Source organism: Chelonus insularis, unplaced genomic scaffold, assembly GCF_013357705.1.
Source record: "Chelonus insularis isolate UGA/USDA-ARS -01 unplaced genomic scaffold, ASM1335770v1 contig_35_pilon, whole genome shotgun sequence".
NCBI lineage: Eukaryota > Metazoa > Arthropoda > Insecta > Hymenoptera > Braconidae > Chelonus > Chelonus insularis.
Genome location: NW_023276524.1, coordinates 771801 through 791552, shown reverse-complemented (window position 1 = coordinate 791552; position 19752 = coordinate 771801). Strand labels below are relative to the sequence as shown.

At 30.5% G+C, this 19752-nt stretch overlaps 1 protein-coding gene across 3 annotated transcripts in view; it reads left to right on the top strand.

The window, feature by feature from the left end:
- LOC118067060 (SET and MYND domain-containing protein 4-like) overlaps positions 1 to 19752 on the top strand; it is a 98374-nt gene that overhangs the window by 15769 nt on the left and 62853 nt on the right. For all 3 annotated transcript variants that reach the window (XM_035083597.1, XM_035083596.1, XM_035083594.1), the window contains exons 3-4: positions 9398 to 9522; positions 15384 to 15591. In XM_035083597.1, coding sequence (XP_034939488.1) covers positions 9398 to 9522; positions 15384 to 15591 — 333 coding nt within the window. The remainder of the gene's footprint in view (positions 1 to 9397; positions 9523 to 15383; positions 15592 to 19752) is intronic.

Here is a 19752-nt window from a genome sequence, read left to right as displayed (position 1 = left end):
GGCCGGGCTACAACCCAGACCGGGATACTCTGAGAGCTGACAACTCTCAGAGGGAAGGCTACGACCTTGCCTCGGTAATCGACGAGCTCCAACTCGTCGATGAAGAGCTACAACTCTTCTCGGGACACTGGTGCGAGCTACAACTCTTCACCCTCTAATCTAATACGGCCTAACTGCGTGTAGACGAGCTACAACTCGTCCGGGATACTCGAAGAGCTAACAACTCTTCGAGGGAAGGCTTCAACCTTGCCTCAATAGCTGACGAGCTACAACTCGTCGGCGAGGAGCTTCGACTCCTACACGGTCCAAGATCGTAAGCTCCAACTCTCGATCGCTAGCTAAACCAAGAGCACTAACTCTTGGCTGGAAGGCTACAACCCTCCAATTCCTATTTTCGGAAAGCTTCTACTCTCCGGGGAAACTAAAAGGCTACAACCCTTTAGCCAGAGCTACAACTCTGTATTGTACGACGTGAGCTACTACTCTCGTCGGTCTAGTACCTCGGAGACAAGTGAAGTGACGATCTCCGCAAAATCCAGCTCTTTTATACTGTTTGACTCCGCCCACTTTGCTATCCCCCACCACTATTGTGGTGGGTTGCGTGGGGAAGTCGTCATGGCAACAAGATCATCACAATAACTCTCTCTCTCAGATCTATTACGTTACTTATGACCCTCTCTCTCTACTACATGATTTTAATAGGCTTCGCCGATAATTTAAATTTCGCGCTATTTCTCATGGGTCGATAAAATGATTTTACTGATTATCGATTCATCAGACCAATTAATTTTCTATAATATCGGCCTTAAAAATGTAACTTCGTTACAACACTTTTGCAGTATTAAGGCTGGGCTGAAGTCAGAAAGGCGACTGATTCCCCCTATCCAAATACATGGGATCGGGAAATTTCTAATTTCTTCGCCAATTTACAATTATTTCTATAAAATTAGGTACCAAATTACAGAGGAATTAATGCCGGACTGACGTAAACAACATTTTTTTGTATATAGTGAATATTTTTATTAAAAAAATTAGAAAGAATAATGAAAAAATTATGAATTGACTTACCGCGCTTAAATTTCAAGATGGCGGCCACATCATTCAGATGAAAAATCACTAATTATTTCATTTTTATACGTTTTTCGCCCAAAATTCGTGTTTGCGTCAGTCCTTGCCACCTGTCTGAATGTTAAAAAAATCAATTCATAGTATAAAATTGAATAATTTAGAAATAATTAGAAATCTTGTATTCCAGATGACATTCTCCGGAAAATTAGTTTGAAAAAATTCTGATAGGTGACAGCATTATGCTCGCAGATGACCTCAGTCATCCATATTGAAAAAATGCTCAATCCGTATCCAGAACTGATGGTGCCCTGCATTTTGGCGAGTAAATTCTGTATGTGTGTGTACGGGTAATATATGTATGTGATGTAAACATATTGTATCACTTTACAATGCCCTACACTTTGATGACTATTGCAGTTAGGATAAAAAAAAATGATGATACTCATTTAACATTAATTAATATAATACCTGCAAATAACTTCAAATACATATATTCATCCATTATTATCATTTTTATTAGGTATAAATGTTAATAAGGAAGCTCAATTCCAAGTCGGCGTATCCAAGCATGTAGTGTAAAAACAAATATACATTAACTCGATATCGAGATTATGCTGGCCATGTGGTTAGGGCGTCAGAGTTCTATTTTGCCGGGCAGGGTTCGATCCCAGTCATAACCAATTTTTTTTTTTCTACTTTATTCGTTAGATTAGCATGTAATTATAATATTGACATGCTATAATTAATCTTTTATAACAATTTGATTTTTTTTTCTCTTTATTCATTGAATTTATTGACGCTAAGTCGAAAAATATTTGAACAGAGCCATAAACTTTCTTTTTGTATAAATACATTGATAATAGCCTGTGTTTAACAACTTATACATCTTTACATGTATTAACAATGTTATGTTATTAACAAGTTAATCATATTATTATTAACATTGAAAAGTAGTTTAAACAATCTGTGGCGAGTTTCGGCACTTTCCCGGCAAGTTCTACCCCCACTCTCTGTGCCCAAGCCTGCAGCTTATAATTTTTAAGCGTATTGAAACCATAACAGCTCAATGGTTACAGCATCGGTCTTTTATTTTGCTAGGCAGGGTTCGATTCCAGTCATGATAAAGTTTTTTTTTCTCTTTTATTTGTTAGATTTGCATGTAATTATAATATTAACATGCCAAAAGTAATTGTTTACAACGATTTGATTTTTTTTTCTCAATTATTTATGTAATTTATCGACGCCGAGTCGGAAAACATATGAACAGGGTTATAAACACTTTTTTTACTATAGCTATATGAACGTAGCTTTTTTTTAAGCAATTTAGAAATATTTAGAAGTAGTTGAAATAATCCACGGGGATTTCCGGCACTTTGCCGGCAAACTCTATCCCTACCCTTCGTACTCAAGCCTGCATTATACAATTTATAAACATAAACATAATGTCAGAGATGATGTGTTAGCTCTGTGAGTAGAACACCAAGCTTTCATTTTACCGATTAGGGTTCGATCCCAGTCATAGCCAATTTTTTTTTTCCTTTTTTTTTCATTAAAATTTTATATAAATACAATAATTGGTTGTTTATATAAGTTCAAAATCAATTCCTATTGTCTTTTAAAGACAACACTTTCGAAAAAAGAGAATTCATAGTAACTCGTTCCTCACCCTCAGCTTATTTTCAGAAAAACAAGTTGTTTTCCGTAATTAATTGGAAGAATAATTTAATCAAATATATGAATTAATTTATGAGTATTTAAAGTCACTTAAGCAAAAAAAGAAAAAAACAATTGCCTATGACTGGGATCGAACCCTGCCCAGCAAAATAAAAGATTGGTGCTCTAACCACTGAGCTATTATGGTTTCAATAATAGTGAAGATGCTTGAAAATTATAAGCTGCAGGCTTGGGCACAGAGAGTAGGGGTAGAGCTTGCCGGTGAAGTGTCGGAACTTGCCGCGGATTGTTTAAACTATTTTTTATTGTTAATAAGTTGTTAAAAAAGGCTATTATCAATGTATTTGTACAAAAAAAGGTTAATGACCCTGTTCAAATATTGTCTCATTTGTCATCGATTGATTGAAAAATAATTTTACATAAAAATTGAAATTTAAAACTCATTTTCGGCATGATAAAATTGCAATTACATGCAATTTGAATTAAAAAAAAAAAATTTTCCGCAATTGGAATCGAACACCGTTCGGTAAAATAAATGTCGAATCTTCTGACTACAGGGCCAACATATTTTCATTTGCTTTGTTTACGTTTAGATATCATAAGCTTCAGGCTTGGTAACAGAGGGTGGGGGATGTGCTTGCTCGTCAACTGTTCGAACTCGCAGTCTTCTCTGAAAAATAAGACGGAGATAGATAGATATATTCTGTGCTCTGTCTTGCTCGGAACAGATTATTCAAAAATTTGTAAATTTCTTGGTGCCCTAAGGCTCCCTTTTTGTAGTGCATCCCTGAAAATTATCATTTTTCGAACGATTTCCCTGTTACCTACTCAATTTCAGTTGATGTCAAGCTTCGGCCTTTTGCCGCACAACGCGAGGGCGTAAAGTCAACTCCGGGAAACTTTCTGACTTCAGCCCAGCCTTAATATAATATTCTTTCAAGAATCGAAAATTGTAGTAAGTATCGAAGTTTGCAGTAAAATATCTACAAATTTACTCTGAACAAAAAAAATTCACTCTGATCTGAAAGATAGTTTAATTTACCTTTTTTTTGTGTAAAAGCATCTATCTTGTAAAATAAATTTTACTATTTTGTGCAGTGTTCTATGATTACACGGCACAAGACAGTAATTTTAACTCGACTTTTCTCGCTGTGTACTAGAATATGTTCTTGGTTTTTCTTAATGTGTATTCTCTTTCACACTAAGATTTATTATGCAATAAATGTAGTCAATAGACACTTAAAAGGTTACTTTTTGCATGATTTATCGGGCTTTCTGTCGTATTTACAAATCTATGTTAGTAAAGTCTCAATCCAATAAATAACATGATCTAAGACATAAGTCTTGATTTTTTTATAGTTAAAGAATAAGATCGTGATCTGAAGTTGCTTTTGTATATATTAAAATAACTTAATGCGATTCATGCTCAAGAGAGATTTATCTACTTTACGGAGGAAACGATTGAGTAAGAATTACCCTAGAATTTGGGTAACTGTGATACATAGTATAGACAAAGGGACATTTACCTGACAAGTAAGAAATTTTTATAAAACTGATTGAAAAACTAACTACCTTGTAGAATAAATTTGACTTCGTCAAAGTACCACAGACACCTTGAATTGCATAATCATTTTTACTTAATCTTTCGCTTCAAGTGACTACACTCAAATGTATCAAATTCGGACTTCGTTTTTTTAAACCCTTAAGTAATACCTTGACATTATCTACAGAGGAAAAGGTAGGATTTAGTTCATCAAGACGGAAGTCCGGGTGCAAAATTATGTCCGTAAAATTTTGCAAAATAATTTTATGTTTTTTAGTCAAGGAACACAAATATCAACTTTTTTAAAAGTTTGTTTTTACGATCCTTGGGTGTACTTCCGATTAGGTGTCATCTCCGAATAAGATGAAATTTTGGGCATTACTTGACCTTGATGGGACATGAAAAACTCTCGAGAGATTTTTGGCACAAATGTCCTATATTATTTTTATGGGGGTTCAAAAATTTTACCATTTTTAGCTATTTATTCATAGGGATCATGCCCAAAAGAGGAAAAATTTTGATCATATTTTGACTTTGATAACATGAAAATGATCCCCCAAGGAAGTTTAGTCATGGGCCACCATAACATTTTTATAAGGGTTTTCATGGTCATATCGTGATTGATTTTTATGGTAGAATCGATAGTTTTTTAAAATTGTAGTGGAAGAGGGGGTAAACATTAAAATCAAAAAATTTAGCATTATTTTAACCAATGTTTATAATTTTTAATGCATAAATGAAGTGAAAAATTAATGTACGAAAAGTACAATAAGCGTTTTTAAACTTATTATAATAAAAAGGATATTTTCTCGAGCATTTCATTTTGCCCTAAATGATGTATAGAAAAGACGCAATATGAAGAGTGAAGTTCTTTGGTAGAATAAAAAATGTAAAATGGTCTTTACCAGCGTTATAGTACTTATCATCGTGTTAAGCCTCTAAGAGCGGAGCTAAGTACTGTAGTACTGACCACATAGGCAATTAAGGTTTGCTATCCGGGATGGTCTCAATGAAAACCCTGATCGCATAACAATAAAAATATCAAATATTCTCATTCTTACATATTGTACATAAAAACATATTTTGGCCAAAAATCAGCCTTAGTAGCTAGCCTGCATCAGACTGCCATTCACTATCTAACTTAAGTTTGTCACCTATGTATGTATCTGCCGTTTTTCTAAAGTAGACAGACTCAAGATTTTCGTCAGGAATTTTAACGTCAGATAGTAAATAACAATCCGAATCAGGACGGATACCGGCGTACGTGAGCCTGATAAAAATTCGTACGTCAGGGCTAGCTTCTAGGGTCAGGCCAACATACGTAAGTCTGCCATCAGTCTCATGTTGATTAAGCTACTAAAGAATGTAGTGGTATTGCTGTCGAAGAACTATATATTGACAAGTACAACAGGCCTAAAGAATTATTTCGTTGAAATTTTATGTGTAAATAAAATTTCTTTTTGGCATAATTTATAAATATTGTATGAAGAATTATTAAGAACAATAAAAATTAACTGCGATTATTTTAACACCTTATCGTTTTAACACCTTATCGTTATCGAATCATCGCGTGTTGGAATGTTTACAAAAAAAGCAGTACTAAGTACGTCAAAACATATCGATCTTCAAAAGAAGTGTAATAGCTCTCACAACCCCATCCTTGATATATACATATCAGTACCCATGTTACAAATCGATTAACATATCCACAGTCCTTCACATGAGGACATTAAATTGAGAATATTATTCAGCAATAAAAATTCATTCAAAATTAATTGTAACATTAATTTATAATGAAATCCTTACTAATGCAAATTATGTGTATCAACAAAGATTGAACAAATAAATTATAATTAATCCTTCATGAGTTTAGTTTATATGAAACCAACATCATTGAACATTTAGAACTCTGACTCAATTATTGAATTGACAAACAATTTCAATTATTGCAATAAAGGAACCGACTGATCATTATTTGATTCAGCAAATGCGAAGTAATGATAATTTGCACAAATGCATGAATATTAGTCAAAATTACATTAGACTTTAGGGTAATATTAGAAAAATATCTTTTCTATTCAAGAATTGAAGAAAAGAGAGCTTCATCTTCATAAGAAATCCCTTCTATTAAAAAAATAACATTAAATATCAATATTGATTTGAAAAAGGATGCAAAAGAATTATTATAAAATCTTCATAGCATTAATTGTTATCATTTATCATTTCATAACAGATGATTTCGGTCTTCCTACTAATAGAAGAAGGTGTAGTAAAATGGAACACGAAGAAAAACATGAATCAACAAATTAATCTATATAGCAACAAATGTTAATAATTTTAAATGCGTTTATGGATAAATAAACAAAAAGTGTGAAGAGTGTTCTTAAGCATATTCCAATAAATAAGTCAATTTGGTCGAGTGTTCTACTTTACCTTCTCTTCCTTTATAATAAGTATTCTATGAAACTTATTACACATTCTTGTTGAAAAAAGGGAGAACAATACAACTACACAAAGAAAAAAGCTACGTGAACCGTTCTGCGAATGTAGAGAAAGAAATTATTTCTCAACTTATTTCTTATCTACAGAATTCGACAAGTAGATAAGTATCAATCTTTTTTTCATAAGTACCACCTTCATTTTTTTAAAAAATCCTATATGAAGTAGTATCTTTCTTTAGTAGATAACAGTAGCACTATTTGTTTTTTTAGTGCCAACATTTATACAAACCAAGGAGACAGACATTTTCAGTTTATATTTTATTAATAGCACTGAAAACCTAAGTGTTTAGAAACTAAACACTCAAAGTGTTTGCAATGTTAAACATCACAAACAAACTATGTTAATTTTGTAGTCGACTTTTAAACGCTTTTTGCCGTTTATCAAAAAACTATAATTTATTTATGGTGTTCAACATTGTAAACACTTAGGTGTTTAATTATTAACCACATTACGTTATTCATCACTGAACACGTAAATTTTCCCAGATTTTCAGTAAGATGATCATAGCTCAATAGACTCCATAAATACTCTCACTCATTTAATTAATGCATATCACTGCATACCTTTATTCTTAGTCACTAGAGGAAACAAAAGCAATGACCAGCTGTGCTTCATCAAATAAAGATAATACTACAATAAAACTTGTCTATGCTGTTAGCAATCAAAATATTGATCTAAGTTGAGCCTTTTTTTTAAACTAATAAAAATATTACAAAGCGTTAAATGTGATTCGTTAGTAAATAATAATACTGTCATTAAATCTAATTATAACCTGACAAGTCCACCCTTAGATGAAGGTGATAAATTATTTCCTTATAAAGAAATGTTGGCACACGCAAACTGTACTTCGTCAATAGATGATCATACTATCATCGAACTTGCTTATGCCTCGAACAATCCTTCTTTGAATAGAGGTAACAGGTTGTGGTTATTGAACGAAGCAAAAATACTAAGTGCCAACTGTGCTTCGTTGGAAGATAATTATTTATTATCGTTAATCTTCATAAGCAATAGACTTACACTCCAATCGAACTATTAGCTGGAGATATCAAAAGAATTGAGTATAGTTTATATATTTAAAAATATATAAATTATACGTAATTTTAATTTTAAATAAATGATATCTTAATTGGGATAAAAGTAAAACGTGAAACCGACAAAACAGCATTATAGTTTAGTGCTCAACGCAATAGCTGCGTACGCGTTATTGCCAAGTAGAATTTACCTTGGTCATGCCTAAAGTTTCATTAGGCCCTTATTGGGAATTGTTTAGATCAGCCTAAATTAGGCATTCCCAACCTATGCCTAATGAATTTGTTATTTAGGTGTTATAGGAACATCCCAAAATTTGCTCGATTTCGCTTGGCTTAATAACTTCGTAATGATAACCTTATTAACTTGTCGAACTTCATGTCAAAGTTAGGTATTGAATAGGAATTACTTATTATGGCCAACTTAGAATTACTTAAACTAAACCCAAATGAAGCACATTATATAATAGTGAATATATGAACACATATGTATACATATTGTAAAGAAATATATATTACATATAATATAGAATAGTAAATCATGATTAATGTAAATCTTTTAAAAAATTATACTTATCGATTCGTTTATATTAATATAGTCATAATAATATTTTTATTGAATGAATAGCCGAGCGGGTAAAACACTGGTCTCAGATGCGTGTGCGATCGTAGGTTCAAATCCCACTTCGCGCCTAACTTGAATTTAGGAAATTCGAATTGGGTGGGAACTCTTTCCCAAAAATAAATTCTTCTCCGGTTATTACAATTGGAGTGTAAGTTTTCAATAAATCATACCTCATAAAATAATAATGATGCAATAAAAAGTAAAAATACGGAATTTATAGATTTCAAGTTGAGTACTCTTTTCGTGTAAATATTTGTTTGATATCTCTCATAGATCAGTCGTAAATCGAATTCAATCATTTAAATTGTTTATAATAAAAAAAATTGGTAACTTTAGAAAGAAATAACCAACGAATTCAGATTCCTCGCCTCAAAATCTGTAAGGAACAGTTAACTTATCTCGGGGACATCAAATTGCATACACGACTTATCGATGGCCCATAAATCAGTATCACTGTGTGTTCTATTACAATTTATGAAATAAATATTCCATTTGTTGTTCTAATTGATCTGATTTATTGTTTATAAAAATACCCTGACCTCCAATCAGCTCATCTTCATGCAATTCCACATCGAATAAAATTCGGTTCAAAATTAGTACCATCAATAGTTTTCCAAACATATGAAACGATAAAAGATCATAAACGTAAAACAGTAGAATCGGGCTCTAGAGACCTCGGAATGCGCAGATATGTCGGAATTTTTTGTTTGAATCATTGTACCCATTATAATTACTCATAGATAAAAAATTTAAAATATCATTGAACAGGGATGAGTGAATCGAAAAATATCCAATTGAATGAAAGAAAATCTCACCTAATTAGCATTTGAAATAGTTATTATTATTGTTAAGTAGGCTAAGATACTTATTAACTACTATAAACTACTTATCTACTTATCGCATAACGTACTTATCATATACTATTCTAATTAAATTAATGGTTATTTTTACTAGGATAAAACGAAAGGAGTCTTTAGAGAAGTGTCATCATTTCATCAGCCAATCAAAAAGTAGTCTTGAACTTTACAAAACTTCTAATGACGATGAAAAAGTGAAATTCCAGAATAATTACCGTGAATGTAAGTAATATTCTTTCTAGCCTTTTATCAATTATTTGTTTAAACCTTTATTAATGGTCACCATCAATGATAGATTTTATTCAAATGCAACTCTTTGCCAAAAAAGATAAATAAATTTCTCTTGGCAACTGGACATTGTCCAAGACCAACAGAGCATTTCCTATTTAGATTTTAGGAAAACACTAATGATTGTTGTTGCCAAATGTTTGATTGCACTGTTTTCAATTTCTTTTGAAGATGGTTTAAAGTGAAGTTTAGACAACAAATGAGCAAGAGACAAAAACTATCACTATAAAAAACCATTTAAAAATAAATTAGTCGAAAGTTAAAAGTTTTTTGGAACTAACTATTTATAAAAGTTTTGTAACTCAGCTAAAAACACATAGAATTATTTTATCCTGTAACAATTAATCATAATAAACTGCATCATTCTTTATTATTATTGAATCTCATTTAAAATGACGTTTCTTAGGCAAATATTAAATGGCTATTAATTATTCAATTCACTCTCTCTTATATCACTAAATAAATTAAGTACTAGATAATACACTTTAGATTGATACCTTCTCAACGATCCGTTGAGGGAGAATGAAGCTAGATGTGATAAAAGACAGTAGTGATATGGTATTCGAACGGAAATCTAATCATTCACAAGTCTAATTTTTTCCTGCATAAATTTTCTTTTCTTATCAAGTCTCATTAGTCCAGTCAATATAGGAGGCGTGGCTCTATTTGTGTTGAAAATTTTTGTACAAAGGGCAATTTTTAATTTTCTAATGTCAAAATATCCGTAATGACCTATAAAAAAATGTGCCCAAAAACGAAAGTGCGCTGATTTTTTTTAATATAATTTTTTGGCATTTTAGTGGTCCCGTGTATCTAAGCAAGACAGCACTATAGGCGGCACTACGCGCTAGAAAAGGACACAACTATCAGAATGTAAAACTCGTATTTTCGATAAAAAAATTGTAGTTTTACTTATTTTAGGCAAATATTTGACTTAAAAAATTTAATAAAAAATTGAGTTAATATAATAAATAAATGTATTATTTATTATAATGAAGCAATTTTTATACATGAATAAAAAACAAATTTTTATAAATAATTAAAAAAATTACCAAAAAACAAAATGGAGCCAAGCCTCCTATATTGACTGGATTACATCATCTGTTAACAGAAAAATTTTTCTTCAGGTAATCCAATTAGTGCCCGAGTCAAAATATATGACCTAAATGTCCTCTTTATATACTATTTCCATTCTTTCTATCCTAGATTCAACCTTTTTTATCTTAATATTATTCTTTTTCATTTTTTAAGTAGAAAAAATTAGGATATAGACAGAATAGTCTGATTTCAATTTCATAAATTGACTTGCTTATATCTGGAAGTTCTTATGGAAATAGTTAAAATAAGGTTACGATTCAGATAATAGATTAATTTTTTAAAAATTATTATATTTATGAAAAATTGAATTGTTTCAAATTATTTGTTACAACCTAATAATGAATTGAATAAAATTGCTCTTTCAAATATAAACATGGTCAATATTATAATAATTCTCATTACAGTCATTTTTTTGTAATAATACAAATGATGTTAATGCTGACCGACAGCCCAATTATAACTGAAATACAATTAATAATTATGAATAATAATGTTTTTATAGAAATAAAATTATTTGAATTTGAAATATAATTAAATTAAAACCACGAAAAGTATGAAATAAAAGTAAGATGAAGCTAAGGTAAAAAAAAATAAAATTAGTATGACATTAGGGTAAAATTAAAAAATTTTCGTCCAACGGAAACGCTGATTTGTTGCGTATTCTACCTTTAATGAGAATTTGTTGATCTCAAGTTAAACCTTATAATAAGAAAGGATACACTGCAAATCCAAGTTGTAGACACTTTTAAAACGCTAAGCCTCTTCAATGTTAAATGTCATAAACAAGCTATAGATTTTTCACACACTAAGAAACGTGTAAAAAGTGTCTACAAATCATGCATAGTTTGTTAATGGGCATTTTACATTGAACATACTTTACGCGTGTTATTTTAACACGTTTGTGAAATCCTGGGAATTGCAGTGGAGTCTTAGAATAAAAATAGGATGAAAATAGGAGCTATGTTTTGACTCGGGTGGATAAACACAATCCATATTCGATAGCACATTGCAAAAATTTAAGAAGACACTTTTTAGCTTAGGAAGGAGCTTATAGTAATTCTGATATTAATACTAAAGAAGATTTAGTATACACAGAACGAAAATTCTTTGAATTTGTATATTGATTTACTAGAAAACATTCCCATGCTAGTACAAAAAAATATCGAATTCAAATATTACATAATTAGAATACTATATACATATGTAGAAACGGTGAGATAAAGTGAAACACCAATAAAAAACGTAAATCAACAAATTAAACATTCTATTAACGAATGTTGATATTTTTTAATGCATTTATAATTTAAAGAATTTATTTCCAAAAAACACAATCAGCGCTTTTAAACTTATTTCAATATATTAGTAAATTTTCTCGAGCGTTCTTTACTCTCTTTACCCTCTTTCCCCCTAATCGACAAAACGTATTTTTCGATAAATTATTTTTTCATTATTTTAAGTAACCATTAAAACTTAATCTATATTGTACGACATTAATTCCAAAACAATATTTTATTGAGATTATTAAAAATTTTAATTCTATTAGATGGAAAAAAATGTTACTTTTTAACAGCGAAAATCGTTCTCAGTATAGTTTCTTTACAAGATTGAGCATTGAACACGTGTATGTATGATTACTGTAACACACTTCGAATCAACAGTGTACCCCTCGAAAATGGAGCTGTGAATATTTATTTAAACGTTCCAAATTTATTTATTGATTAATAAATAATATCAAAAATAATTATTAAATGAATTCTATAACTCGATAACAACATGGTTAAACAGAATGAGTGAGTATCACAAAAACACATACAAGCATTTACAGATAGAGTACATGACGATTGATGCACTATTCCAACGCACATGTGTTTTTTACTCTTTTTGTTAATAATAATAAATTAAACTTGTTACTTCCATCTTTAATCTCTTTACACTACATATTATAAAAACATTTCTTGTCGAGGAATGCTATAAAACTATCATGGAAGACCAATCTAAGTAGTAGCAATTCTTGAACAGAAATTATTGTACATAGAGGAGGAGGTGGAATCATGAATCACTTGTTTTTGCTCAATTGAATTATCATTCATCATCATTTCTCGAATATTCTGTTTTTAGCTTTTTGATTTTTTTGATATTGTGTACTTTTAATACATAAATATCACCCTCTTTTTCCATCTTATGGATTTCATTTAAATTGTGCTTCTTTCAAGCAGGTTTATTATGCTTTGAAACTCGACATGAATGTGACGAACGCCAATATATCGCGCCATCTCTATCGCACCAATCGCGTACCCCTGAGGCCCTTTTTTTCAACTTCACAGAAAAATACCAAGAATACTTTTTTCCTTTAAATATACGAAATGTCGGAGGTAACATACTTTTTTATGTAGAACCACAAACTCTACGATTATCAATAGAAATTTCTTCTATATCTCGCACATTTTTCGAGATAAATGAAAAACAAACTTTTCAGGGGTTGTTTCGACCCTTGCCCATGTCTGAACACTTCTTGTCATGGAGAGAAATCGTTCAACTTTTATCCATTTCAGGATTTTAACCTTTATTTTACTGGACCAAATAACCCATATCATTGTCTGGATCATAATCCTACATTTTTCTTTAAGATTATCAATAGTTCATTATTCATATTTCCCAACCAAGAAACTGCAACGTTTTACAAAGCTAAATTAACTCTGTTTTTGTACTTGTCCGACGTAATTAAAAAAAAATTGCATTGAAAATTTTATTTTTTAAAAAAATATTAATTCTTTTAATTACTTATATTTTTGATGAAGGTTTAAAAATTAGAATCTATGTCATTAGCAAATCAATTTATGAAAAATTTATTCTTATAGCCTGAAAAATAGAATATCTACAATGCAGACAATGACTGGCAAACATCTGTTGGTCGTGCCTATCATACTACCACATTTTCAAAATATATGAAAAGTTGTAATGTTATTTAATGTCCATCGTTCAATCAAACCTGTCAGTTCTCATTCATCTACAATAACTTCTGCATTTTTAAACTTTATCATAAAAAAGTTTAATGCAAAATACATGTAACAGTAATAGTAGAAAAGTTCAAAATAATCAAAATAAATATCTAATAGCTTTGTGCAGGAAATTAAGTGGAGAAAAAGTAGGTTTGAACAAAACTGATTGAATCTTATGAAAGCATGACGAGATAGATTAAAAAAATTAAAATAGTAACTTCAACTTAATTAAAACAGTAGTTTTGCCGATTTTTTTAATATGTAAAATTAATAATAAGTTACGATATCTGAAAATGTATTATGTCAATTGTTTCTTAAAATCTACTCTATTCAAATTCTATCTTGGCTGATTCATTGAAGAGATAAAAAATCGACGTTACCAATCTTCCATAGTAAAGACCTTGATTTTATAATACTAACTTTACATTTCAGCTGAGTCACACATATATTAGAACCATAACGATATATCTATTTTCTGAAAATTTTGAAAGAAAGCATTGGATCAATGTTTAAAAACAAGGTAAAGTAGGACTCAGGGGAAAAGTAAAAGATAGGATATTGAAAAAGTATTTTATTCTTAGAATATAGTAAGACACCATTTTAGAAGAGTTTGAGAACAGTTTGCAAGAAGTTTAAAAGCAGACTCTTGGTAGGGGCAGGCATCACAAATCTATCACACAGTTGTTCATAACTATTTCGTTAAATGTATACGATATGAAGAATTACAAAATTTTTTCTAACATTTCGATCATTGAATGATTCGAAAAAAACGAAATTTTTTGATGAGCTTTAAATCTTCTAAAGTTATTAATAATGAAATGAATATTCCTTGAATGTTTGAGGATCTCCCGCAATTTATTTGATATTTCTAGAACTTTAAATGATTCAAGGAAAATATCACAGGTTTTACGAACTTTTCTAATTTGTTGACAATATCAATGACTTGATGAGGGTTCAATCAAAAATTTTCAAATGATTAATTATGAATCATCAATAAAATTTTAATCAATCAAATTCACGATTAGCTAGAATAAGCGTAATGAAACTACTTTATGCTCATCTAGTTTCGCTGACTAGCGGCAAAATATCATGCATGAAATCTAGCCTTAGGCTTCCTTAATCCAAGACATATTCCTATTAGAGAAAATAATTTTGATCAACATTATCAAAGCTATAAAATTTATTCTGATTTAGGTGTTTATAATATTTCAACCATGAAAGATTTTCTACTTTATGCATGAAATATATTGATTTAAACTATTTTTAATTGATGTCATTAATAAAAAGTAATTAAACATAAACGAATATTTATCATTTATAATCTCAATGTTTAATTTATTCTTTTATGTTATAATGTACATTAATGCACATGTAATAAATATTAGATTTTTGCAATAATGGTGTCTATGATGAATTATATCTATAGGTTTCCGATGAGTTTAAAGATGCACATATGACAGGTCATCGGAATATATTGAAAACTTTTTAAAAATTATAGCAAACATGTTATTAACCGGAGATGTAATACGATGTCTTTAGTTTCTAGGTGCATATTATCTGCAACTATTATCTGCTGTCAGAAAAGATTCCAAAAAGCCGTAAAAAAGAATAGTAAATGAAGAAGCGTTTGGTTTATGAAGAGAATTATTAGAAATTTATGACTTCAATAAAATTTTAATTCGAATAATTTTGTTTCAGTGACTTTACCTAATTTAACTGGAGATATTCACACATCAATGCCAGGGCTTTCAAAGCTCGTGATGATTAATGACACGCCTTCAGCTGGAAAGCATGCAGTTGCTGCTAATAATATTCAGATAGGAGATATTGTGGCATGTGAAGCTCCATTGGCGTCTTGTTTGTTGCCTGAGTATTATGGCACACATTGTCATCATTGTTTTGTAAGGTAATATAGAATTTAAAACTTTTTATAAAATACATCGTTTAATCGAAATTTTATTATTAAAAGTAATTGAAGATTTCATGTGAAATTCTAAAAACGAAAAATTCGTTAATTTATAAGAATGGGCTGTTAAGTCCCATTTAAGATGACATATGTAGTAACCAGATCTGACGTCAGATATTTAGATCAGACTTACGCACGTCTGTTCCGTTTCTGATGAACAGAAAGACATAAGACTAACGTCGGAATCTAACGTCAGAATATTAGGTCAGGCAGACGTTAGTCTGCCGCATGATTTCTGTTGTAGTTTTTCCGTAAGACTTGCAGCAGAATTACGACAGATACCTGTATTAAGTTATCCCCTCTTTCAAGCATTCAGTGGTTCTCATTTATAATTATTCCCTTTATATTGCTGCGCCACCATACGGTTGTCTTGTTAACTGAAAATGAAATTTAACGCTAGATGGCTCTGTGAAAACTTTTTAACCACCGCGAAATAAAGGGCAATACAGCCTAGCGCCATCTATCTATTTTTTACTCAATACCGCGGAATAAATTTAAAAGGGTTAAAAACGGCTGTACGCAGCCATTGCTCCAGAGCTTTATTGGAATGTGAAACAATCAAAGGGTTAATTGAAGGGGTTGAGAATTCAATTTCGATTCAAAAAAGTCGGAAATTTTTTTAATAATTAATTAATTCGAAACTAGATATTTTAAAACGATTTGAATATTCAAAGTAAATGAGAAAATTATATTATTATATTATTTATGCAAAAATTTTTAATTTTATTATTCGTAAGTTTTTTTTAAAAAGAAAAATAAAATAAACAAATAATATTTCAAAAAAGCCTTATGTTATTGAGGATTATAGGATTGATTTCAGGAAAATTACATGCATATAAAAACAATTCAGATTTCATTAAAATAAAATTATTTTCTATTATACTTTCAACATATATACATAAATGAACATTTAAAAAATACAGTTTACATATTTGATTTATGAGAAATACATTATTTATTATAAGTTATCACTACTTGATAATTATTTAAATTGATTAGTGATGTGTTGTATCCATGGGCTGCTTACGTTCCGTCTGGCAGAATATTCCTCTTTATTTCTTAAGTTGTACTCCTATTGTTCATCAATGCCTCTGAAACAATCCAAACAAAATGTGGAGCAGTACACAAGTTCACAAAATAAATGGCAATTTTAATGTAATTCAGAAATCAGTAAAATAGGATATTACTTTAGTAAGTATTTTTTCGAGTTCCATTGAAATTATTACAAAGTAAAAGTTTTTGAAAAAGTAAAAAAAAAATTTTTTTTTTTAATCAAGATCTCAGTTTTTTTAAATGAGGTGATTTATCAAGGTGATACACCACCGCCAATTTCATCATTGATCTTTTTTTGATGAGAAAAAAAAAGGAACATGTGGATTAGTGAGTTGAAAAGTATTACATTACGAAGTAAACAGAATTAATAAAAATTATTATAATAATTAAATATTGATATTAATAATTAATAATATCCTTTTTTTCAGGTGTATAATTATATTAATTTCGGTTGTTCTTTATTGAATCATAATGTCTTTGCTTAATTGCTTTAAGAGCTTGAATCATTGATGAGTTAAAACTTTTGATGTTATTAGGACTGAATGAATACGTTGAAATCGCGTTAGAAAATATTGTACTGATTTTAGTGTTTTCTAATATGATTTGATTAGGCTTATTTTTATCTTTTCTATTGTAATTAAAATTCAATGACAGTTCGGGAGTCATTGTGACATGCAAAAAACTATTAAGTGTTGACTGTAAATCTACTCCGCCGTATTTTTCTAAATAGTTCTGTAGCATCATATGATCAGTTGTATTGTTTTCACTTATGAATGAATTATATTCGTCTATAGTTTTCAGAGGTAAAAATCCCGGTTTATCCGCATAAAAGTGATTTGTGCTTTGGTTAATGTTCTGTAACATTTCTTGCCTTAAACAATCTATTTTGTATTCACAAGATTTCTTTACTTCTAAAATTAAGCCACAAAGAGTTTTAAATTGGTCATCAGATAAACTAATATTATTATTGGTAAAATTTTGATTATTCGGACTTTCGTCGTTATTATCAGACAATTCGGTGCTTTGAGTATAATTAAAAAAAGGTAAGTTACAATTTACTCTTTCGTTACTAATTATTTTAGGTGACGGTTTTTCACAATAATTATTCAAGTTAGGACTGGTTTTCAAATTTGTAGATGGTTCTAATTCAATTAAATCATGATTGTCATTTAAAATATTTATTGCTTCGGGAATACTAAGCGGAGTAGACGCAGAACCTAGTATTAGATCAGTATCATTAACATTATTTCTAGCAATTGGTAAAGCTTGGGAAGCTTCACTACAATATTTTTTATTAATATTATTTATTATGTCATTTATATTACCCAGTTCAGCATTAACTTTTACACGCCGGCGTTCAGACTCATCATCGGACGAAGTGGTGCAATATTTGGATGGTTTTATCACCTGTCGACCAAATCTGTTTGTTCCTCTGAACCGCTTCAATGGAGGTTGAGACTGGAATAAATCGAAAAAAAATTAGCAGTAAGAGAGCTGAATCAATTGAAAATAATAAAGTGGTAAGAACATTGAATAGAAATTAAGATAATTTTCACGTCATTCATCAATGTAATAATGTCGCAATGAACTCACTATTTTCACTATTATTACTAAAAAATGGCATTCTATAACATTTTTTTATAACAGATTCGAAGGGAATTTTATAATAATTACGTGACAAATTACAACAACTATAAATTCCGAGGACGTCGGACGTAATTCCATGCTCATACGCGAAGTTACGGGTTTCAAATATTCGAACTATAAAATAAACTTCATCTTCACATGATGTAATATTGGCGATTTCACATATTGTATCGTTAATTATCATGCAGCAATTATTATTTATGTCAAGACTGAAAAAAAGTTTGTTATATTTAAATTTTTTATATTGCTGATATTTTTTTATATGATGATCTTGTGGCAGCGGTCCATTACTATGCATTTCCATTAAGACATTTTTCTTTTGGTTCTCTGAAATTTTTGGATTAGTATTGCAATTTTGATCTTCATAAAATCTGAGGACATATTGTTGGAAAGGGCGATGAGAATTCCTCATATTTTTACGAATTTTCATCATATTGTTCTCAAAAGAGAACGCTGAAAATGAATCGAGATGCCCAAACTGACGTACATCATCTGTTAAATGTAACAGTCCATGTACATTATAACTAATAAACGTAGAGCCGTAAAAAAATTGAGATTGTTGTACGAAGAGCTTTAAAAACTCTTGAGCAATTTCTAATAAATAATCTGACGCCATTTGGGTAACTAAAATCCTGATCGCGATGTGAAACAATAGTAAATGTTGGAAAACATCCTTTGGCAATAAATCTGCTAAAATATTCGGACCGGCATAAAGGAGGAAATGACGAAATTCAGTGGCCTTGTACTTTTTGAATCTTCCAATAGGGCTGGGTCGTCGGGCAAATTCTCGCGGACACCATTTATTTAGTTCTTCAATACGAGTTGATAATAATGCTATTTTTGAATAGTTGAGTTTACCGATAATTTATAACCTAAATACTTTCCTTCAATCCATGCTTCCATAAGTTTCTTCATAACACCTAAGCATACGAGATGCATGTAGTCGTATGGTACCTGAGATACAGGTAGAATATCTAATTTTTTCAAGGGACTATTACCTTCTTTATGATGATGTACATCATTTCGCGTATCATATTCGGCATCGGTTCGGATTTTATGAATGACTCCCGGAAATGTCATTCTTCGCGACTCATGGGTCCCCTTTACCCAACATTTTGAACAAGGAGAATGCGATGTATGGCCACGATGATGTAGCATAAAGGCTCGTGCTGGTGCGTCACCAATAAATCCGCGAAATTTACTTCTATTAAACTACCGTTATACATAATACCACCGCCCTTTTTGATTAGTTCATAATCATTGATGAAATATTGAAAAAATAAATTAGCGTCGTTCGGTTTTTCGGCACCGTAATATAACCCCGCGACTACCGGTAACGTATTAGGAAAATCAATTAATTTGAATTGGATGGGCCAAAATTGTTTCGTTTGCTGCCTGTTT